Genomic DNA, 25,115 nt, shown 5'->3' with positions numbered 1-25,115 from the left:
TCAGCCGCGGGGTGTTTCGAGTTAATGTCTCGGGGAACGAATCGCCGCAAAATGGATGATCGTCCGCCCGTCCGTCTGTCTCCCTCCGAATACGCAACGAGCGCCGAAGCTTAACGTCGCGCCGGCTTCGGATGAAAAAGCTGATTTATTATGTAGCAAATCGCGGCGATCGCGACGCATAAATAATCGCGCATGCGCGCATCGCACCGTCGAGTCTTGGGCAAACGAGCTAATTACCCGAAGAACCGTAATTGCGAAATTATCTACGGTGTCGCGAAATGTTGCAAACAAGTCGGCCTTAACGCTTTTTATTATCTCACTCTCTCTCTCGCTCTCACTCACTCTCTCTCTCTCTCTCTCTCTCTCTCTCTCTCTCTCTTTCTATTTTTTGTCCCTTACGCGCATACAAGTGATGGTGATTATACGTCGCGTGCTTTTTTTAATTAATCGTTTATTCTCCCGGGGTAATGTGATTTACAACACATCGCGGTGTGAATAAATATGGCGATCGCGGCGAACAGGTTTAACGACGCGTCTCCGTAAATTAATAAAATTCCTTGTTAACAAACAGACCGTCGTAAATTTGCTTCTTCTAGACGAACGGTGGAAGTGCTGTGCCGTATTTTGTGTCTCAGCGAAAGCTAAAATTACGTCGCACTTTTATTTTGGTGCGAGAACGTTTGCATAAATGAAAGTCTAAAAGTGTCAGTTCAATGTTGGCTAAGGATAGAATCCTGTGTATATTTTAATCTAGCACTCCATATGAGAGTTTTTTGCGAGAAAATTGTACAGCTAAATCAGGCTTGAGAGTAACAACTGCTCGATCAGTTAAAAGTTAAGTTGAAACATCGATAGCTTCTAACCCGGTTAATTTCGAAAGATTCGACTTTTCTCTGGGAATAATTCATCCGTGTGGTAAAATCATTGCGTCGAGAATAATGTCGGTAAAATCTTATCGAAACGGCCGATAGTTTCTCGTAAGAGACCCTTCAATGGTTTCGCACAGATCTAACGATTACGATTAAAAAATGACTGAAATACTGATTCGCATAATTAACTCTGACAAGTTAATTCAACTTCAACTCAATCTTCAGTCAGTTTTCATTCGAGAGTCACTTTTAGCTCGAGCAGCTTCATTTGGTAAGTCCTTAACTCGAAAGTAGTCAAAGAAAGAGTAACACTAACTTACCCGAGCTCTCTCTGAGAGCCGAGTGAACTTGGACATCGTTGTTTCTCTCGACGCAGCGGCCGCTTACCTGCCTCGGTGATTTATTTCGCGACTAGCGCTGATCAGCATCGCCCGTTTAGAGCGGCTCCTCTCGACAAGGAGAGTCTCGCGCTACCGGACCGTTGCGCTACGACTTGCTGGACACAGCCCTCTTGCCATCTGATTCCAGAACGGCGGGACGAGGGTAGCGAGTGCGGCAGCGAAGTGAAACAAGAACCGGACAACGATCCCGAGCCGGAAGCGGAGACCGAGAACGATCCGGAGGATATAGCGTGCATGTACTGTACGTACCAGCCGACGTCGAGGGAGGAATTGCGGCAGCATATGCAAGTGGCTCACATTCAAGACACGGAGGAAAAGGCCGAGGCAGTGAAGGAGGAACCGTCCCCGGAACTGCTGTGCCCGCTGTGCCAAGACAGCTTCAAGGAGCGCCCCGCTCTGGAGAAACACGTGATGCAGATCCACTCGGTGAATACGGACGGCCTGCAGAGGCTATTGCTGTTGGTCGACCAGAGTCATTGGCTGAACAACAACCCGCGCAACACCTCGACACCGGCGGTCACGACGCCGACGTCGCCGACGACCACGACGAAGCCGCAGCAAGAGGAGGAGATGAGCGAGCGGGGTGGCAACGACGAGATCGAAGAGATGACGAGATGCAGCGTATGCGGTCGGGTGTGTCGGTCCATCGAAGAGCTGCAGCAACATCACCGCGAGGCGCATCCAGCCACGACGCCGACGCTGGCGGTCAGCGAGAAGCACGTGTACAAGTACCGCTGCGGCCAGTGCAGCCTGGCGTTCAAGACCCTGGAGAAGCTCCAGCAGCATTCTCAGTACCATGCGATCAGGGACGCGACCAAGTGCGCCCTCTGCGCGCGGTCATTTCGCTCGGTCCAGGCGCTGCAGAGACACCTGGAGTCCGCCCACGGGGACTTCCACGAGGACGAGATGAACCAATGCAAGCAGGCCATGATTCACGTGCACCCGCTGCTCCAGGCGTTCACAGAGGAGGCGCTGAAGAAGCAAAGCGGCCTGGCTGGCGAGCAGAACGCCGAGGAAGAGGCCGGTAGGGGTGACGAAGAGGAGAGCGATGCGAGCGACTCGTCGCCGTTGCACAGAGAGCAGCGTCTACTGGAGGATTACCTCAATAGCCCACAGGTGGCCGAAGACAGCTACCACGACCCAAGCCGAAAGTTCAAGTGTCACCGGTGTAAAGTAGCCTTCACACGCCAGAGTTACCTCAGCGGCCACAACAAGACCTTGATGCACCGCAAAGGCGAGAAGATGTCTTATCCCATGGAAAAGTACCTCGACCCGAACCGACCGTACAAGTGCGACGTTTGCAAGGAGAGTTTCACACAGAAGAACATACTCCTGGTGCACTACAACAGCGTGAGCCATCTGCACAAGCTGAAGCGGGCGATGCAGGAGCAGGGTAACAACAACACGCTGATCTCGGTGGTGCCTCCGGCGAGCCCGACCGAGTCGCCCGACTCCCAGCAGGACCAGGATAAGAAACCCTACAAGTGCAACATTTGCAAAGTCGCCTACTCCCAAGGTAGCACCCTCGACATCCACATGAGAAGCGTACTCCATCACACGCGCACCAGCAAGCTGCCGGATCTCGCGGCCAGCGGCCAAGTGGACCTCGCACGGCCGTTGATCGAGCAACCACCGCCGAGCAGCCCGAACAGCCCGCCCGTCAACACCAACATCAGCAACACCGCCGGCGGCATGCTATCTTGCCCGCGCTGCAGCGCCCTTTTCGTCAACCAGGAGCAGCTGGCGACGCATCAGCAGCTCTACTGCATCTTCAGCAGCCCGCTGGCGTTGTTTCAGTTGGCGGCGACGCAACAATTGGCCTCGTCCGCCCCGGCCAAGACCCCACCGCCCACGTCCACGACTCCGGGACCTCAGCAGTATACGCAACAGTCCGCCCAGCATTCGCAAACGCCGGACATCCTCTCACAGCCGCGGCACAAGACCTCGCAGATGTACAAGCACCTGCTCGAGAGCTTCGGCTTTGACCTCGTGATGCAGTTCAATGAAAATCACCAAAGACGCCAGCGGAAGGAGGAGGAGGTGGCCGCGGCTCTCCAGGCGCAGCAGGAACAACAGAAGCAAGAGCAACAGAAACAGGCTTTGGCCGCTCAAGCCGCGCAGGAGCGAGAGGAAGAAGCTGAAGAGCATACCGACGACGACGTGATACCCGAACTGACGCGTAGCACTTGCCAGCACTGCAACAAGGAATTCAGCAGTGTCTGGGTGCTTAAGGCCCACTGCGAGGAAGTGCATCGCGACCTGGTGCCCCGAGAGTTCCTCGAGAAATATGTGCAGCAATTCAAGTGCGAGTACGAGAAGAAAAGCGTCGTGGTGACCGCCGCGACGTCCTCGTCCACCACCACCACCGCGCCGCGCAGCTCGACACCAGCCGTCGCACAGCCGCAGGACCTCACCTCCGACAGGGAATCGCGCGAGAAGGAGAAGGAGGAGAGCGACAGCAAAGAACGCATCAGCCGGACTCCGGAGGCCACCTCCACCACGCCGGCGACCACTCCGGCGCTGAGCAACACCCCCGTTTCGAGCACGGACTCCACGACGGCCACTGTGCTGCCCACCAATACGCAGCATCATATTCAGCAGCAGCAGCAGCAGCAGCAGCAACAACAGCAGCAACACCAGCAGCAGCAGCAGCAGCAGCAGCAGCAGCAGCAGCAGCAGCAGCAGCAGCAGCAGCAGCAGCAGCAGCAACAACAACACGCTCAGCTCACATTAGCGCAACAGATGTCCGAAATGCAAGCCGCTCTTAACGCAATGGCGGCGTCGCAGCTGCAACATCAACTGCAGCAATATCCCGGCCTGATGATGGGCATGATGGGCTTGCCGTTGGGTCTCAACGCCCACGCATTAGCCGCCATGAACTTGCAGCCGCCTTTAGTGCCAATGATGTTGCCACCGCCACCGTATGACAGCGCCGCGGCCGCATATCCTTCGATCAACGCGCAAGCGGACCTTCTCGCCAAGCAGCACCTCGCCCTTCAGCAACAACAAGCGGCAGCAGCGGTAAGTCTCTTGCGAATACATACATGGCTTCGTTCGTTGATAGTACATTGATAGTAGCAGCGCGTCTATATACCGACTACTTTCTCATCTCCAGTTTGGGGACCAAACTTTGGACCCGGAGGTTTTCAGGCTTGGGAGAGTTTTACGCGGAGAGAATGTCGGGATGAAAATTGTGGTTTCTTTCTTTTCTCGTGACTCTTTGTAAAATTATACCACGTTGATGCTGTAGCGTGAACGATTATAGAAACAGCAAGAAAGCAACAGAACGTTGAAGTTAATTGTGGGTGGTAGGAAGTCAAACCTATCTTCGAACAGATATGTAGTAGTCTCGGCCGTAATTTTTCCGTACGGCTCGGGATTGAAAAAATTCTGTTGCAATTTCTGTCGCAATTTTCTCTCCGCGTTTGAAAGTTAACTCATTATCGTTGTTCATTATCGTTACTCAAAAAGCAACGTTGCAATAAGTTCAAAAAGAGACGTTGCAATATTTTTGTTATCTTTTCTCGGTCAGATTTCGAAGATTTTTATTTTTTCATTAGAATTCGTTCCTGCCTATTCGATATGTGTATATTGAGTAACGGTAAAAGTAACGAAGATTATACTCGTTATCATTATCGAAGTAATGTAGATAGCTAGCGTCACTGTCACGTAGCGGCGCAAAATAACGTCATTACCGAGCCGCTGTTGAAACATGTAACTCGCGACGTGACGCGAGTTACTTCCCAACTCTGAAAACGTCTTATTAGACAGAGAGATTAATCGAATGTGGATAAATTTCGTATAATTTGTTCAAAAAGTACAACACTGGCCCAGATTCATAGCCGAAAAGTTTTGAAGCCATTTTGGACTTGACATCAAGTTTATGATGCGTAGATTTTACCTCGACTCTTTGTCTTCGGTCGCGTTTGCTCCAGCAAACCCACTCTCTCTGTTGTTAATTTTCAACGGACCGTATCTGGATCTGGAATCTGAAATCCGACCGCTTGCATATTTGTAATCTACTATAAGCTTTATTTTAAGCCCAAGATGGTTTCAAAAATTTCTGACAATAAATCCGGGTCATTTTTGGCCGCACTCTTTCGTCCGACAATCTTCTTTGCGACACAATCGTTAGTTTCACCCTCATTAAGGCGTGAAAACAAGGATGTAAAATAGAACACGAGAATATATGACACGGTTCTATAATGCGTGTGAAAAACACGATACCGTGAAAAACTGGAAGATCGCTGAGAAGAAAGAAAGAAAAAGGAAAACGAAGAGATCGGAATCTCTCTCGCGAGAAAGAAAGGGGGTAAAACGGGAATTTGCTATTGCAGGCGAACGCTGCAGCATCACAGAAACGAGCACGTACGCGTATCACCGACGAACAACTAAAAATATTACGAGCGCACTTCGACATTAATAATTCGCCCGGGGAGGAGCAGATTCTAGAGATGGCTGCTCAAAGTGGTCTGCCACCGAAAGTCATAAAGCATTGGTTCCGTAATACGCTGTTCAAAGAGCGACAGCGCAATAAGGATAGCCCTTACAACTTCAACAACCCGCCGAGCACCACTCTGAATCTCGAAGAATACGAGAAGACCGGCGAGGCGAAGGTGACTTCGTTAAACTCCAGCGTGTCGGGCAATAGTTCCTCCGACGACAAGAGCCCGAACAAGCAGGCCACGCCACCGCCTGCGACGACCATGCAGAATGTCAGCACCTCGCAGCAGCAACCGGCCGAGATCAAGCAGGAGGCACCTGAGCAGGCGCAGTGCCTGCAGCAACAGCAGCAGCAGCAGCAGCAGTCACAGCATCAAGAAGACCAGCAGCACCACTCCCCCGGTAGCTCGGGCGGCCAACAATCGCGGCCGCACTCGCCGGCTCTCAGTATGAGCTCCGTGTTCTCCGGCATCCACCACGACGTTTCATCCCACCCACCGTCGACCACCAGTGCCCCGAGCACTCCCATGTTACCCCCGCCGAAACTGACACCCCAGAACTTCGCCAATCCCAGTCCGGCTGCAGCCGGTGTTGTGCCGAGCACGATCGCTGCAATGGCGCTCACCCCGCAACGATCCCTCAGCCCGGGTCGTGGGCCGACGGACTATTCCTTCGTCGGCAACAGCAACGGCAGCAATTCCTCCGGCAGTAACTCCGGCAAGCGTGCCAACCGTACGAGATTCACCGACTATCAGATCAAGGTTCTCCAAGAGTTCTTCGAGAACAACGCTTACCCGAAGGACGACGACTTGGAGTACCTCAGCAAGCTGCTCAGCTTAAGCCCGCGTGTCATCGTCGTATGGTTTCAGAACGCCCGGCAGAAGGCGCGCAAGGTCTATGAAAATCAACCGGCGCCCGAGCTAGTAATACCAGGCGGGCGCGAGAGCGACGATGGCAATGGTAATGCGCCTGGCAGATTTCAGAAAACAGGCTCGACCTACCAGTGCAAGAAGTGCCTGTTGATCTTTCAAAAGTATTATGAGCTTGTGCGCCACCAAAAGTCTCACTGTTTCAAGGAGGAGGACGCCAAGAGGAGCGCGCAGGCCCAGGCCGCTGCGGCGCAAGTCGCTGCGATCCTCAGCTCGGAGGACAGCAACAGCAGCTCCACAACAACAGCAAACAATACGGTGACGGGCAACAACCCGTCGACGGTGTCCGCTTTAGCCGAGCAACTGCAGCAGTCGTTGAACACCGTCACGCCGCCACACCATCAGCAACAGACATTGGCTCAGTCACAGCATCAACAGCCGCAGCAGCAGTCTCAGCAGCAGCAGCAGCAGCAGCAGCAGCAACAGCAGCAGCAGCAGCAGCAGCAGCAGCAGTCGCAGTCGCAGTCGCAGACGGAGGCGAAGGAGGGCAGCTTCCAATGCGACAAATGCAATCTGATGTTCGGACGTTTCGACCTTTGGCGTGAGCACCAATTGGTACATATCATGAACCCGTCCTTGTTCCCGCCCTCGTACCCACCTGATTCGCCCTTCGGAATCCTGCAACAACAAGCCCTTAACGCTACCAGCGGAGTCACCGCCGAGCCTCATTCACTCATCAGCCTGATGCAGGAGCGCAAGAGGAAATACGATGACTTCGAGGAGAGCATGACAGGTGACAATCGCTCCAATTCCGAGCACAACGAGCAGCCGAAGGACAAACGTTTGCGTACGACTATTTTACCGGAACAGCTGGACTATCTCTACCAGAAGTATCAGGTGGAGTCGAATCCATCGAGGAAGATGTTAGAGACGATCGCGCGCGAGGTCGGGCTGAAGAAGCGCGTGGTCCAAGTGTGGTTCCAGAATACCCGCGCCCGCGAGCGCAAAGGTCAGTTCCGAGCGCACAGTCAGGTAATCAACAAACGCTGCCCGTTTTGCCCGGCGCTGTTTAAGGTGAAGTCCGCGCTGGAGACCCATCTCAGCAGCAAGCACGCCGACCAAGTGGCGCGCGGCGAGGTGAACATCGACAATATACCAGACGAGGAGCTCTCGATGGAATCGGCCCCCTCCAATTCCAGCACTCCCAACATGATGCCGCCGATCTTCCCGCCGCTCACTAGCGACGTGGAGGCTTCCCTCAAGAGATATTACGAAGAGTCAATGAAGCGGTTCATCGAGCTGCAAGCGCACGCTAGCAACGGCAAGCAAGAAATTAACCACGGCGAGTCGCCATTAGATTTGAGCAAGCCAACCGTCGACCTCAGTCGTCCTATGATGAAGCTCAGTTTGGGTGGCTTGGGCAATCTCCTTGAAGAACAGCACGGAGCCCATTTTCGTGGAGGTAGCGACTGCGGGCCTCTCACCGATCTGTCTGAGCGCAGTGTCTGTGACGAAGACAGCATGAGTGAGACCACGGAGTTCCTGGACGACGAGAGCGGCCCGGCGAGTCCGGCGTCGAGCACCCAAAGCTCGAGGCAGGGACCCGCCAGCGGAAGCACTGGGAATCCTGCCGGCGGACCATCGGCTACCAGTGGCCAGTCTAGCGGTAGCACTGGTCAGTCCGGTGGTAAACGGTACCGCACACAAATGTCAGCCACGCAAGTTAAGGTGATGAAGTCGCTGTTCTCGGATTACAAGACACCGACAATGGCGGAATGCGAGATGCTCGGCCGCGAGATCGGACTACCTAAGCGTGTTGTTCAGGTGAGTTTGTAGTTTAGTCGTCGACTTACGACCATCGATCACCTTGTTTTCGAGCGAGCATTTCATTAGCATTGCGATTATCGGCGATTAACACGATCTTTCTCTGCACCGATCCGGTCGGGGCCCGACAGATTTTCGAAAAAGTACGTGTTAAGGGCAAATGTGTTTGCTCGTTTCTTTCATTGCTTCATTCATCGAAATGCAAAATGCGTCGTTGTATAAAAGTATAAAATAAATTTCGTCATCTTACATTCATTCAGTCTCGATCATTTTAGCGTTAATTTTTCCGTCTCGTTCGAAAATTTTTGTCTTTGGGATAAGATTGGCGGTTCAACTTTTGCTACACGCTGCAAGACACGCGTACCTGCATCCTCTCTCTCTCTCTTTCCCCTTTTTGTCTTTTTCAAAGTCGAAAAAATTCTAGAACAAACGAATATATTGGGTTGGCAATTAATTACGAATTTCACTGATAGATGGCGTTAGTTGAATTTTTAGGTATATTTACGTATTCGGATTGTCGAACCCGTATTGTTGTTTAATAATTGGTACTTCAATTGGCATTCAGTAAAAAAATTGTATCGATCGGTTGTGTAGTTTTTATTTGGTATCGGTTGAAGAATGGCAAAGTAAAACGAGCATTTTCATCATATTTTGCTGTCTTACTTCCGCAAAGGAAAAAACGCATTGCAAGCTCACAAAAAGTTATGTGCTGTGTATGGTGACAAAGCTTTAAAAGAACGGCAGTGTCAAAATTGGTTTGCTAAATTTCGTTCTGAGTGATTTTTCACTCAAAGATGAACAACGCTCTGGTCGTCCAGGTGAAGTTGATGACGACCAAATCAAAGCAATAATCGATGCGGATCGTCATAGCATAACACGTGAGATTGCAGAGAAGCTTGATGTGTCACATATATACAAAGCGTTGAAAAGCGTTTGAAACTACTTGACTGTGTAAAAAAACTCGATTTATGGATTCCTCCATGAATTTAAAGAAATTCACTTAACGCAACGCATCGCCATCTGCGATTTGCTTATGAAACGTAACGAAAATGGTCCATTTTTGAAACGATTGATAACTGGCGACGAAAAATAGGTTGTTTACACCAATGTCAATCGAAAAAAAGATCGTGGAGCAAGCAAGAATCAAGATGAACCAACGCAAACAAGTTGACATTCATCAAAAGAAAGTTATGTCATCAGTTTGATGGGATTACAAAGGAATTGTCTACTTTGAACTTTTACCACGCAACCAAACGATCAATTCAGATATATACATTCCACAACTAACCAAACTGAACAATGCAATTCCAGAAAAGCAACCAGAATTGGCAAATCGTATTGTGTTCCACTATGACAATGCAAGGTTACACACATCTTTGGTCCCTCGGCAAAAATTATTGGAGCTTGTTTGGGATGTGTTGCCACATCCACCATATAGTCCTGACCTTGCACCATCAAATTATTATTTATTTCGTTCTTTGCAAAACTTCTTAAATGGTAAGAATTTCAATAATGATGATGATGTCAAATCGCACTTGGTTAAGTTTTCTGCCAATAAAAACCAGAAGTTTAATAAACGCGGAATTATGATGCTGCCTGAAAGATGGCAAAAGGTCATTGATAAAAATGGACAATACATTACTGCATAAGGTTATTTCATTCCATGAAAAAATTGTCTTTTATTTTCTTCTAAAAAAATTCGCAATTATTTAGTTGCCAAACCAATAAATTCGCGACTAGAACTTGTTGACACTGGGTAAAGACTAACCGGAGATGAGGTGCAGGTCTGGTTTCAGAACGCCCGGGCCAAAGAGAAGAAGGCCAGACTAGCAGCTGGCCTTCCGGCAGAGGGATCAGCAGTGCAGCCACACCGCGGGCCGACCGGGCCCGATGAGTGTAGGTTGTGCTCCGTGCGTTATTCGGCCAAGACCCCTCTTCAAGAGCACGTGTTCTCGCGGCGGCATATCGAGTCAGTGCGTGTCGCTGTCGAAGAGGGCAGCCTCGTGCCACCCACGCCTGGGGCACCCATCGTAGTCGGCGGTAGTGGCGCCGTTGGCGTCTCAGGTATTGGCAACTCGTCAGTGGTCGCCGCTGTTAGTCAGCAAGTCAACCAGCAGCAGCAGCAGCAGCAACAACAGCAGGCGGACGAAAATATGATGTACGGATCCTTGTTCCTCCACCCTACGGCAATGTTCCAATCGCAGCAGCAGCAACACCCCGCAGGCGCTGCTACGAGCACAACTACGACCACGGCTGGTGAGTGTCTGGCTGACCTCTTAGACTCGTGAATAGGGACGGGATCAAGTACGAGCATTCGGAAGTAGTGTAACGCAGCACCACGCTCAAAACAAATGTAACGGAATATGGGGCAAAAGGATATTCAGGGCCAATGATTCTATCAGTCTATCCGGGGATGCATCGTGTCAGTTAGCCGGTCGAAACGATGGGATCGCAAAATGTTATGTGATACGTTTCTTATATCTAATACTTTCATTCGTACGACGGTACTTTTTATCGCAACTTATTTACCTGAAGAGAAAAATTTACCTGAGCAAAGAAATTACCTGTGAGAGAAAAAAGTTTATAATAAATAATATTTAAAGAGAAAGTGTAAATAAAACGCGCGCGCCTGTGAATTATTCTCGTTATATATCTTGTTATTATTATTCGTTAACACACATATAAATATATACTTATATATGCAAACACTTGAAAAACGAGACGTCAACAACGAGTGCCAGTCTAGAAGAGCTCTTTTGGCTCTCGCAGTCAAGTTGATCCTCTCGACTTTATTGACCTAAAGACGTACAAATTGACATTTTTTTTTAGATTATTAACAATTTTGACAACTTCCCATCGCGAATAAGATAACGCTACGAGAAAAAAAAAAGAAAGAAAAGAAAGAAAGAAAGAATGAAAGAAAGAAAGAAAGAAAGAAACAAGATATCGTCCCAGATAGAAGTGTCTTGAACTTGAGCCTTTTCCTTGCTTTTGAATGCATTTGCTGAACTTCGATAAAAGTGTTAAGCCGATCACCGGTTCGCGACGGCTGTTTAGTTATCGCTGTTTGGTTCATATTGCATCATACCTCAAGAACCGCGCTCTTGTTCATCGTCAGACGCTCTCAATCGTGACGTATCACCGTGATATTTAGGAACGCCATTCCGCTTTTAACGAAATGATGTGTAGCCGTGGAATCGGGCAAGATTCACGAGCGAGATACCGAACTTGATCCCATCCCGACTCATGAGCGAACGTAGGATGCCAGTGAGGTTCGAAATTCGTCACTGATCGAAACGAGCGGATTTCTCGTGTTTATCGCTTCGTATCCTCCCTACGCAAAGAAGGGCGAGCGAAACGCTCGATGCGCGTAACGGAGGATATCCGAAGGGAAAGAGCGCTCCCGGTCAAAAAAAGTTTCGCCTCTCTGCCACACCAGTGCGCTTACCGTTATGAGCTCACGAAGAATGATCTTGTAATGTTCGTGTTCTCTCGTTGATGTTCCACACTAATGGACTAGCGCCGCGACAAGGAATTTCGAACTTGCGGGCGTTACGTCGTTGTATGTTGTGTACGTATCCTTTGTGTATCGCGTGTCACTTTATCTTTATCAGTGTAAAATCGGGCCTGTGTGATATCCTAGGGGGCCCAATCACAACTGCGGCTTGCTTGGAATATTTGTCAAGATTTTTATATATAAAAAAAAATATATATATATATATAGCCCGAATATATATAATATATCCAGAGCTAAGCGCAATACTGAAAGTTCCTATGAGATGCCTATTTTAGTGTGAGCGTGAGAATGAAGGCAATGAAGTAAAACAATAAGTAATCTGCGTGTGCGACTGCGAGAGTAAGAGTGAACATTTGAATGAGAGACGAATATGTGTGCAGAGTTAAGTGGAAATCGATTAAATCTAATTGAATTTCTTTTCTTTCTTTTCTCTTCCTGTTTTATTTTATTTTATTTTTGTTTTCGTTTTCCTTTCTTTTCGTTTCCCCTCCGAGGAAACGGATATTTTGTAATCAGTAGCAAGTTTTGCCTGTACGCTCCAACGAGCGCACTGTATATTTCCAAATTACGCGTTGAAGCTATTTTTATTATTACTACATCTTACACACGTAAGGTTTAGCCTTGTCTATTTGAGTTACGCCAAGTATTTCGATCGAGAGCGTAGTATAGCGCCGGAGAGAAGAGGGAGAATACATTTTATTTTATATATATATATATATATATATATACATACATATATATATATATACATATAAATATAAATATACATATATACATATATATATTTAAGTTCTTATCATCGCGACATATCCTCCCGTCATTATGATCGACATTACTTATGCGAAGCCATTCCAACATCTCGACGCCTTCCCCCCTCCCCTCCCCTCTCCCCAAGACCCCAATTTCTCTCTCTCGCTGCGCGTCCAGCGCACGGACAAAACTGTACATACTTCGCAGATCCTCGCTCGGGTCCGGGATCTGGGGCCGTATTCTGCTTCTTCCGCGCTGAAGCAACGTCACGCGTGTATGACGCACTCATATACGTGACAAAGGCAAAATTTGGATCGACCGGATATTTATCGTTCGCTACGTGTCCAGAACACGGCCGCGAGACAGAGAGCTCGTTCTCGCGGGCGCCCATCGGACGGTACCGGGCCAGGCGAAGAAAGAGAAACTCACGCGAATAACGAATGATGATTTAGGCTGGCTTCACTGGCGTGCACACGCATATGTGTACGCGTGCAAAAAGATCGTCAGTCGTTACACACGAGTACGCGCTCTCTCAGCCCGGTGCTCGGCCATTGCATTACGTCCTAAGGCTTTCGACGATACCGAATCGCGTTAGCGTTAACAAGCACCGTTCCCATCGTCGCCGCGCGTCGCGCCATGACGCGTTTGTCTGCCATTAACACGACGACGAGGACGATGACGACGACGACGACGACGACGACGACGACGACGACGACGACGACGTCGATCACACGCCCGTAAGCACTATTAATTATTATTTTGTTTTTGCGCGTTAGTTATTTATGATGAGCCTCCTTTGTGATGATCACGCTCTCGTCTGCCCACGCGTCCGATTGGACTCGGAAACCGGATGTCTCGACCTTGAACAGCTGGCGGTGCGCGCGCGCGCGTCCGTTTACTTCTCTCTCTTTCTCTCCCCCTCTTTCTCCCTTCTCCTTCGGATTTATTTTATTTTACTTTGCGTATTTGTAACTGACGAGGGTGTGGCTTCGCTTCTCGCTTTCCTTTCCTCACCCACACGATACGTATACACGCTCATTCATTTCAGCTACGTAAGTACACCCGCGTATATGTACAATGTTATTCACATCGAAACACATAGTCTCTTCACCGCGATAACTTTTATGTATATAGTTTATCATTATTATTATTATTATTATTATTATTATTATTATTATCATTATTATAATTATTATATAGTTATTATCTATTAATTATTATTATTATTTTATATTATTAATATTATATTATTTTTCCTCTAGTCTAAAATAAATGTATTACAAAATTATCTTTTCTGTTTTCTTCTTGTGTTTTGCAAATTTTTAGTTTCCCACACCTCACAAATATCCTCTCTTGATCTCCGTCACTGGAGGATTGCATCGAAAACACTTTGGTAAGTCGCGATTGTTGCGGATCGTGTCGTTTAACTGGATCGGAACGAGCGGAGGCAAACGGCGCAATTGCACGTTCCCCGACTCTGAAATTTTCGGATAAATTTGAGTGACCGTAAAGGGGCGCTCTGAAAATGTTCGCTGACACATGTCTCGTCGTCTCAATTGAATACCAGTCGTATTAATATGCACGTGAAAAAATATTGTAGCAAATATTACAACAATCTCTGCAATCCTGCGGAGAAATGTGACCGAAACTACATACCTGTTTAAAAATACCACACTTGTCGGTTTTTACCACGCTATATTGCAGTCACCCGAATGTTTCGTCTTCTGTCGTTTACTATTTCTCCGATAATTCGCACTGCAGTATCGATACGGTCCAGCTTGGCAAAACTATCGTGAAACAAAATATAATATCAACGTAATTTTTACTGCAATATTTTCTCCGTGCAACTGCGACGTTCAATTGCAAGTCTACGTCTGATACCGTAAGCTCGTATTTCTGCTCAGTCAACAAAAATTAACGCGTTACCGAGCGGCTGTGCTTTCAACATTGCCCGACCCTTGTTCTCGGCGCACAACTTTTTCTCACAAACCACCATAAACTATATTGTCGAAACCCGAGACAACTCGTGATCGGTCAACACGGCGGTGCTAAGATCCCGAAGAAATCGGCACACACGGCATTGATCGCCCACTAACCAAGCCTACGATCGCGATCGTAGCGGCGGATCACGGGTCGGATTAGTAGCGCTGTAAACTGGCAGACTAATTCGCATCCGCTTAGTAAATGAAAAGTGACAGGGAAGCACTAAGGTGACCCGTTCTCGCTCGAGGGCCGTCGCCGCTCTCGATGGTGGCTCTCGAATCATTTTTCTACCCGACGGGACGATTCTGCTTGCGCGGCGCAAAATGGAATCGGGAGATTCCATCGATCAAATCCAAACAGGCAAAGACCAGTCGAATGAGACCGACGAATAATTACAATACAACAAGGCTCTCGGAGGTCTTGCGATCCGAGAAAGTAGACTTTCCGCGGGCGTCACGATCGTTTTCTTCTCTCTCCTTCCCTCCCTCCTTCCCTCTCTCATGCTTTCTCTCTCTCTCTCTCTCTCTCTCTCTCTCTCTCGCCGACAAGCGCGATGGAGAAGCTAAAGATCGACCCAAGCAAGACGGAGATAAGCATCGGGGATCGGCGAAGCCGCGCGAGATAAATCGAGGAATCCAACGTGCCCGTTCAACGTCAGTCCGGCAAAAAGCGCGAGTATTAATTAGTCGCGGTGATTTTTCGAGGCGTCTCTCGGGGGCCGCAACAAAAGCGACGCGGCCAAGAGATACGCGACGACAACAAGACCCAACGACGACGAGGAGATCGCGCGGTATACCATTGTGCGCGTGGTCATGGCCGTTCATCGACAGTCCGGCTCGGCGTCCGCCGGCTTCGATAAAATTCCCCAAACGACCGAGGCGATCGGTCGCCCTGAATTGAAGAAGGAGACGCACGGAGTGGAGAGAGCGAGAAAGCGAGAGCTAGAGAGAGAGAGAGTGAGAGTGAGAGGGAGGGAGAGAGAGGGAGAGAGAGAGAGAGAGAGAGAGAGAGAGAGAGAGAGAGAGTGAGAGAGAGAAAGAGAGGAACAATAGACGCCGATATCCGGCTGAGAAAATTGATTTTCCAGTGATGGAGTGCTGTCGGCGCTGCTTTCGTGCCGCGTCGCGCTTCTTTTCTCCAGCACGAGCGATGACTACGTCTACGCGCAGCTGGCCAGTCTCACTACGTAAAGATCATTATGAAGTCGTCGCTATCGTCAGGTAGCGAGCAAAGAACACGTCCGAAGACCGCGTACGCTTTATGTATCGGCTATAGCTCATTATCTCATTTCCTCCTCTCTCAGGGAAGATCTGCGCGCGCGTTCTCTTGAATATTTATCGCCGGGCAAACAAGCGGGCATTTTAACGCAACGCGCGACCCAACCGAGCGACGCCGGAGGAGAGGGCCCTCGCGAGTTACACGAGCAGCGGCTTCTTTCTTCCGCAAGAACCATGCGTGGAAGATTCCTCCAGGGCGACGAGCGCCCGATCGGGTCTCTCTCTCTCTCTCTCTCTCTCTCTCTCTCTCCCTCTCTCTCTCTCTCTCCCTCTCTCTCTCTCTCTCTCTCTCTCTCTCTCTCTCTCTCGAAGCGATCGTGCGGCTGCGAAAGCGCCCCCGAAGAATAAGAGCGAGACGGGAGGATCCATCGCCGCGGTGGGGTCGCCATTGAAATCCTATGCTAATGCTGAGTACACAGGGGAGCCGCACGGCACGTGTCACATCGATATTTTCGTCTACCTATGTCTAAACATCCACTCGAGCACCTTGACGCAAGTTTCAGCGCGAGCTAGGATGAGGAAGACAGAGAAAGGTCGAGGGCGAGGACTCGTAGAAAAAATTCACGAACGTCGAACCCTTCCGCGATCGCGTCTCGTGGCGGGCCACGTGTCGCCTCCGCGGAGGATAGACGCCGCAAGCGCGCGCGTCACCTCGAAAACTGTATGCTAATGTCGACCTGCGTTCGCGGCCGGATAAGTATACAGGGTGTCGCTGGCGGTGACACGTAAATCTCCCGTGGAGATCGGACCAAGCTGGAGCAAAAGTTCCTCTGCCGTTTTGTGCAAAATCCGGGGTTGTTGGTTCAAGAAGATCGACGGGTGACGTCAGACACGCGATTAGGATTGCCAGATGCAAAATGACTATTTCCGGGATATTTTTCAGGTTGAAAAATAGGTCATTAGAGAATTTTAGTTAAATTTGACAGATAGAGGGGTAAGACGGTTAAGAGATGTCGTTGCTTACTTGCAATGAATAAATGTATGAATTGGATACCAGCAAAGAGCAGTTTGGACATAAATCATATGATTGGCCTTTTCTCTTTTACTTATACGAATGGTTTCTCAGGTGTCGCACGTCAAATTTTTCGACCTTATAAATCCTAACGATTGCTCTCACATTTCTTTCCGGTACTAGTTGAAAACATGAATATTATAATTATAATTTTCTTGAAATTCTGATTTTCCAGGACAAGAGACAAATTTCGGGAAATGGGATAAGCTTCAAAAAATTCCGGGATAATCCTGAAAATCAAGGCCATCTGGCAACCCTACACGCGATACGGCGCGGGTGTGCCGCCATTTTTGCCGTTATGCGTTTTGTAGATTAGGTCGGAGTGAAGGGAAAAGTCGCGTTGCATTTGGCAAATAACTATGCCTATACGGTACAGAAGTTGCAGCAACATTGCTGCAACATTGTTGCAAAAAGTAGTAGCAATGTTGCTGCAACTTTCTGTGCTGTATGGACGTGGACTTTCGGTTGTTAATTGGAGGACATTATCGCACGTTGTCGTTCGCCGATTTCCCCCAATTGATAACTCGACATCCACATGATTATTGCGAAGTAGCATGGGGCTTTCCCGTTTCTCTCGTCAATTGGACCTAACCTACAAGCACGCGACGGCGGGGATCGCGCCGGATCTTTTTCAGTCGATAATTCAGAATTTTACGCTCTTGTTCGCAAAGTGGCAGAGGACTTTTTCATCCACTTTTGACCCAACCTACTCGTACACAAGAGATTTGTAAGTCGTCGCCTCAGACACCCTGTGTATACGCATGCACATACACATCGCGCCGTCGTGTTCGCTCGCAGCGCGCGTTTTGTAATATCGACGGCCGCGGCGCGGCGGCGGAACGATTATACGCGCGATTCGTGAAATTATGCAAAGTACACGGCGTGCGAGCGAACGAGCGAGCGAGGAAACTCTCCTCTGCTCTCGCTCCGCTCGCGTGCTTCGCCTCAGCGTCGACGAGAAGGGTGCGCGAGCGAGCGACGCGCACGGCAGGCACGTGGCGCCGTATTGGCAGAGGAAATGCAAATGGTAATTTCTCTCTTGGGATTGAGCGTGTCTCTCTTTGTCCGCGATGGAAGGAGGAGGACGCCGCCGCCGGTGGTGATGGTGTTGCGCCGCGGTTGCGTGTGCCCTCGGTACGTTGTCCGGTGGATATATTGAGTCGTCCGGTAATCTGAGATCTCCCGTTCCAGCGGCGTTTCACAGTGCGTCAAATTGTAGCACGGTGTTTCCTCGCGAGCCTTCCTCGGAGCCTTCCTCCTTCCGTAAGCCCTCGGCCTTTATGGGAACGTTAATAAAGAAGAAGATGGAAAAGAATCGCGCTATATTCGGCCTCGTTGCCGCGATCGAGAAACATCTCGAGTCTCGCAATCTTTGCCTCTTGGACAACAATCGAATCTTCGATCGAGGCCTGGAAGTCTCGACGACGACGCGGCTTCGGGGCACGTCGAGGACCGAAGAGAGTCCGACGAAGTCGTGTCCGAGAGAAGAGCTCGTCCGGCATATTTTGTGTGACTTTCGAAACGCCTCTGCCTTGTCCGATCGGAGAACTTTCCCATTGGAAGGCAAATTCTCCTATTGGGCAGGATGAACGCGTTCCGAAACTCGTACAAAAAGTAACTGACGATTGTCCACCATTGTACACGGAGAAAATGTTATAAGTGCTTATCAAACTTTTCTTAGTTTTCTTCAACGTCCATTAAAATTGCTAAACACATCGTTATAGAGAGAGAGAGAGAGAGAGAGAGAGAGAGAGAGAGAGAGAGAGAGAGAGAGAGAGAGAGATTTGTGTTGAGTAATCTTCTTAAGAAATTACAAGACTGTCTTGACGTTCTTGTCATCGTCTTGGCAATCTTTCAATCATGTAAATGGTTTATTAGGATTCTCTAATCGTACGCGATATTAATTTATCATGCGTTAATTTTTCAAACGAGAGCGGCAACGATATATCAAAGCGCACGTACAGGAGAAGACGGGACAAACGTGTACAGTTAGATACTGGTGACCCAATTGCACCGAACGTGTTAAGGCTGTTTCATCGGTGTAACGTGCACATGCCATGATGGCAGCGTACATTGTAACTTCGCGAAGCACAAAGACAAGAAGCGAAGCAGGCGCTTTCCCGCGAGTGGCGGATTCACAACGCGCGAACGTCGCGTCGAGCTCATTAATCGTCGAAAATCTCGCTCGGCCGAGGAAACTCGCGCGGCTCGGCAGCGCTCGGAGCGCGCTGCTGGCTTAGGGAATTATGAATGCATCCGGTATTGAGCATGTTTCAGCCTCGGGATTACTTTATCTTCATTACCGAGTCTTACCCCCGTCGTAGATCAGGATCACGTCGGCTTTATCCGCGGTAGTCGACGGCGCGCTTGCTAAATGGCTCTTCACTTCCCGCGCGAAAAAACTCCGCCGCGTTAACGCTCGCGGACGCTTCTAAACGCCGCGCGCGCGCGCGCGCGGTAGAACATTGCTTCAATACCGGGTCCGATGCTAGGCTACGCTTAGACGGGGGATTAAATGAGAAAGAGAGACGACGACTCAATCGTCGGCGGCGATTACGCTCGCCGCTGTGTACAATCGCCTCGTGATCGGCCATATCGTTTCCGCTCGCACCGTTCCTCGTTCCGCACTCTCGCAATTAACACTCTGCGATGTCGGGGAGCCGCCCTCTTCGCCCGGCAAAGCGCACACTACCCCCGCGTGACGGGATATCGGCCCCTCTGGCGTGTCCGGAGGTATCGAAATAACACGTTCCGCTATCTATACGGATCCGCTTTGGAAGTGCTTTTGTGAAGTATCGCATAATTAAGTCGATCGGTATGGGTCCAAAGGACTCGAGAGACAGAAAGAGAGAGGGAGGGAGGGAGAGAGAGAAAAAGCGAGAAACGAGTCCCACTGTGAGTAGGAGTAGGGCCTCGTGGACGCCACCAGGTAGAAATTAGCATGCCGCGAGACGAAGGAGTCGTCCTTTTTCCCCGACGTCCGGTATCCTCGCGGCCTTCGTGTATTCGTCTTTAATCCCTTTGGATTCAACGGCTGGAACCGCTCCTTCTTTCCTTTCTCGCTCGCCCGCTCGCTCTCTCTCTCTCTCTCTCTCTCTCTCTCTCTCTCTCTCTCTCTCTCTCTCTCTCTCTCTCTCTCTCTCTCTCTCTCTCTCTCTCTCTCTCTCTCTCTCCCTCTGCCCCCCTCTCTAGAGCTTCCTCGCGGTCGACTCCGAAACCGAGCGGCGGCGAAGGAGGACCTCGAAATCGGTCTCCTCTCACCTTTCGCGCTGCCTCACCCGCGCCTGTCTCCTCGGCGTGTCCTGTCCCGAGCCATATGTTACCCGATCCGTGGCTGAGCTATTAATTATATCGATCTATATAAGCTGCGCGGCGTAGTGTTGAACTGTGGCGAAGCGCGAGGCTACGCCAGACTCGGTGACGCTTTATGACCGTTCTCTTTCTCTTTCTCTCCCTCTGCCTGAAGCCTTCCCTTCCCCCTCGACGATTGTCCCTTTCCTTTCTCTCTCTCTCTCTCTCTCTCTCTCTCTCTCTCTCGCTCTGTCGCTCTCCTTCTCATTCCGCTCTTCTCTCGCCCGTTCTCCGGTGACGGCAGGGTGAGAACCTAAAAAAGCCGGAGCCTCACGCATTGCGCAGAAATACATAAAACCCGACCGAAGGCATAAATCATTAGGGCCGATGTGGAGAAACTATTACGTGACTCATAGCTGGGGATCGGTAGAACTGCAGCGGCACCGGCGGAGGGGGAGGCGGAGAGAAGGGGAGGGGGGGGAAGGGTAGGCAGAAGAGACAGAGCGAGGATTATGTAGGAGAGAAAGAAAAGAAAAAAAAACACGCTCGCGCGCGCGCGCGAGGGGTGGCGATGTACTACCGTGTTGCAGGGCGGGGGGGGGGGCGAGGTGTACCTAACCGTCGGTGAAACTACGGTTACCGGCTCGTCCGGCGTCGTTTCAAAGCGAGACGAAGGCCGAGAAGGAGGAAGCGAACGAGATTTCGAGCGGGTCGTCGTGTCGGTGTCGCCGTCCTTTGTCGAATGATTGCGCCAGATTACATCCGGCGCGATCCTCTTTCACGCGGTGTTACGTCCCGAGAGCAACGGGAGAATCTCGATTCGATCGCTATTCATCCGACGAGGACGCGACTCGCTGAGAAGAGGCTCCCTCTCCTCCTCGACAGCAGGAGGAAGAAGAGGAACACACATACGCGCGCGCGCGCGCGCGCGCAGGAGGAACGCGGTCTTGGCCGAGGACCCGCAGCTTTTCGCGCGCGTGAGCACGCGAATCGCCCGCTCGCTCGAAGGCCGTGAGCGAGGTATCGATTCGCTCTCGATACGCGGATGAGGCTGACTCCAGCGTCAGCGGCGGCGGCGGCTTCACTTTCTCCGCGGACGGGCGGCAACGAGGCGGTAGAATTCCTCCGGGGCTTTCTTTGGGCTCTCCTCCGCCGCCTCCGCTCTCCGCTCCGGGCAAGGCGACGGGGCGCTGCGCCGTTGCTGGAGGAGAGGAGGAGAGCCGGCCGGACGAGCGGAACGAGTCACGAGAAGATAACCGTTCGTGGATAACCTAGTAAAAGTAGTGGACCGAGAGAGGAGCAGAGCCTCCCTCCCTCCCGCCCTCTCGCCTCCTCCTCCTCCTCCTCCTCCACCGGTGTGTTTGTCGAAGGCGCTACTGGAATCCGGCAAAAAACTCACCGGTCGGCTACCGGCCACTCTAATGCTTCACTATAATGTGCCACGTTATTCCCAAGCATCTAGCCAGCCAGCCAGCCAGCCAGCCAGCCACGCCGATCCTTCCTTCCTTCGTCGGCAGGCAGGCAGGCAGCATCCTCGTGACGCGCTACCTTCGGCCCACATATCATCACCTCGTTTCGGACACGACCGGAAAGAACGAACGCGCGCGGCTCCCCAGTATCGCTCCCGGTGTCTGCGACGGGGACTCCCGTCGGTCTCTCTGGTAATCTCGCGAAGGGCCCGGCGAATTTCGCGGGTTCCGCCGTAAAATTTGTACGTTAATTAATGACCATGACATCGACATATTTGAACGGATCGGGCGAGTGCGCGCGCGCACGCGCGCGCGGGTATGTGCGTGCGCTCGAGATTGGGCTTTCGCGAATTTAAGCGCGATATTAAAGAGAAAGAGAGAAAGGGAGAGCGGGGGGGAGTGGTGGGACGGCGAAGAACTTTTCTTGTGTCCGCAGCGTCCGGACACGTTTTATCGTTCGACGTGTCGCGGCAGGTGTATGAAAGTCGCTTTGGTTCGCAGCCGCGAACAATCGACGTGCTCGACTCGTTTTTTCCCTCCCTCCCCTCTCCGCCCTCTCTCGCTCGCTCTTTTAATCCGACGATTCCTCGCGGCCGCGTAGACTCCTCCCGTCGCGCTCGCGATTTTTCCTTCTCGACCACGCGAGCGCAATGTTGGCGCGCATTTCGGGAGGTCTGCGAGGGTGGAGGGCGAGAGGGAGAGGAAGGGATGCGTCGCGACGACCGAGTTGTTACTCGAGGCAAGTACGACGGTGCCGTAAAGTCCGAGCGAGAAGGTAACACGAGCCGGCGACGAGTTATGGCGATGATGCCAGGAGTTCCACGCATGACTCGGCGCAAGGCGAGTATAACCGCGGGCCTTGGGCCCGACCGGTCGAAAAAGGGGGCCGCGGTGGTCGTTTAGTGCCTCGATGCGCGCCGCCGCTCGCTACGCGCCGCGCGCGCGCGCGCGCGCGCGTGCACGCAAGAAAGGTCGATCGCTAATTACTAGAAACCGTGGCGATCCTCGATACGTGAAAGCCGATTACACGAGGACGGCGCTGTTAACTGCTTTCACTGCTGAATTAACTTTTCTTGAGAAAATTATTAAAATACGTATATTTGGTAGTCCTTCCTTTTTTTGGGTCGCTGCTTACGAATCTACAGTCAGATTTGCAAAATTCAAAATGGCGGACTCAATATGGCGATCATGATGTACAAAATTAATGAAAATTCCAATTATTATTGATGGTGTATGAGTTTTTCGGGTCGATGTTTACGAATCTGAAGTCAGATTGGCAAAATTCAAAATGGCAGATTCAATATAGCGACCATAATGTACGAAATTGATAAAAATTCCGATTATTATTGATGATATATTCGGGTTTTTCGAATCGCTGATTACGAATCTTCTGAGTAAAATAATATTGATGAGTATGGATAAGATGGAGATACAGAATGAAAAAACTAGGAAAATAGAGTTAAAAAGTGCAAAAATCTAGCCTGCAAATAAATACTGAAAAAAATATATGTTTTTGTACAACATCAGAAAAATATTTGGTGAAAATTTCAGACCTCTACATTCAATACTCTCCGAGGAATCGATTTTTCCCAAAAAAAATTTTTTCACCTTTGATCTGTTATAAATAATCACAAATGAATAATTGGGTATAAAAACCTACTGGAGTATGTTGAACAACTATTCAGTTGTCTGGAAAACTCAATTCTCCGATTAGTTCTTCAAAATTATGTGATTTACAACGCAAAATTGAATCAAGAAAAGGTGGAAAGTATACTTCCCACTAACAGTGAAAGGGTTAAAGAAGCCCAACTTAACGGCGCGCGAGTCTCGCGGGCGGTGACTCAGCTCGGCAGGATGCGACGGAATATATTTCGACAGCGCGGGAATGAAATAGATGCCTCGCAATTTGAATTAGCCAATTGAATTAACAGCTCGCTGCCTGCGTACTTCTCGCGTTTTCGAGCGATACGTGGGAGATTGGAAAGACCCTCAAAGAGTTGTGCGCGCTAGCGAAGCGGACTAGGTGGAATCCGCGAGAAGTGACGTCTTAACCCTTTGCTGCATAACGGTCCTCCCAGAGGCCAGAGTGCCACCTATCTCATCCAAGCTTGCTTTGCCAATAATTTAAATTTTTCATACATTTCTTTGATGTATTTGGTATTGTTGAACCACTAAAATATTCTTCTAACTAATACATCAACTTTTAGAGTCATTCCAAATAAATAATTTGTTATTAATAAGCATATATTGAACACAAAACTGTCATTCTTAGAGAATAAATTCGTTTACATGAAATTTTAAGCAATAACGTATACTTCAAAATCATTATCTGGGGACTTTTGGGCTCACTGAATACAATATCCGGTGTGAAAAATGCAAAATTTCAAATGGCGGGCTCAATATGGTGGACGGAATTTTCAAAATCAGTCGGATTTGCTTGAAACTTGCTATTCGGGGGTTTTTTAAGTCGCTGAATATGAATCCGGTGCGAAAAATACAAAAAAATTCAAAATGACCGATCTCAAATGGCGAACATAATTATAGAAATGAAACAAGTTGACTGCGCTTGAGAACCGCGCAACCTGACCGGGGTGTCAACCGAACCTTGCCGTATATATCCGTCATAGCTCTGGCATTTTGAGTTTTCGATAAGAACTTTGAATTTTGTATTTTTCACACCGAATTTGTATTCAGCGACCCTAAAGACCCCCGAGTAACAAACAAGCTTCACAAAATTATATTTATTAGAAAGAAACGTGCGACAAAGAGTTAATTTATGATGGCCGCGCGAATCGACAGACAGGAGGTTTTGGTAATCGACGGACTTCGGCCTGGCAAAGTCGAGGCGCAACTACCGTTTTACTTCGCTCTGATGTAGAGCTAGTCGTCATCTCGGCGTATTCGCCCGTCGAAAGACGCGTCGCGCTGCGTTAACACCGCGTTCACGCGAATCGGCATCTTTGGGCCTTCGAAGAACCGGAAGCGTTGATTCTCACTTCTGAAGAAGACTGACGCGCGGTGCTTTTGTAAACTTCCTGCCGGCTGATCCCTTCGTAAGGGATAACGATGTTTACCTGAATATCGGCCGAAAGAAACTCGTCACTCGTGTGAATTCATCAACTTCTTCAGGGACGAATTTATTAAAGTCGGGAGAGACTGATGTAGTTTTAAACGAGAGACAAATATATACAGCATCCGCCGCCAATCATACGCCACGAGATTTCTCTTTTCCTCGCGGAATTTTCTAGTGAACAGTGACGATCGTTATATCTTTGCGTCGACAGTGTATTTCAATGATAGAAAACAATTAAACGTGCATTCTAAATTCGAATAATGCACAATATTTTAATAATCACCAGTCACATGATATCCATATAATCAGGGTGTAAAAATACGAATTTCATCCACCG

The 25,115-nt window shown here is 49.7% G+C and overlaps 1 protein-coding gene across 4 annotated transcripts in view; it reads left to right on the top strand.

Moving 5' to 3' along the window:
- The window catches only part of zfh2 (Zn finger homeodomain 2), a 413,801-nt gene that overhangs the window by 287,994 nt on the left and 100,692 nt on the right, over positions 1 to 25,115 (top strand). For all 4 annotated transcript variants that reach the window (XM_025301293.1, XM_025301292.1, XM_025301294.1 and 1 more), the window contains 3 exons: positions 1,398 to 4,291; positions 5,608 to 8,406; positions 10,191 to 10,662. In XM_025301293.1, coding sequence (XP_025157078.1) covers positions 1,398 to 4,291; positions 5,608 to 8,406; positions 10,191 to 10,662 — 6,165 coding nt within the window. The remainder of the gene's footprint in view (positions 1 to 1,397; positions 4,292 to 5,607; positions 8,407 to 10,190; positions 10,663 to 25,115) is intronic.

The sequence above is a fragment of the Harpegnathos saltator genome, unplaced genomic scaffold (assembly GCF_003227715.2).
Source record: "Harpegnathos saltator strain DR-91 unplaced genomic scaffold, Hsal_v8.6 scaffold41, whole genome shotgun sequence".
NCBI classification, from domain to species: Eukaryota; Metazoa; Arthropoda; class Insecta; order Hymenoptera; family Formicidae; genus Harpegnathos; species Harpegnathos saltator.
This window is presented reverse-complemented; position numbering and strand designations above follow the sequence as displayed.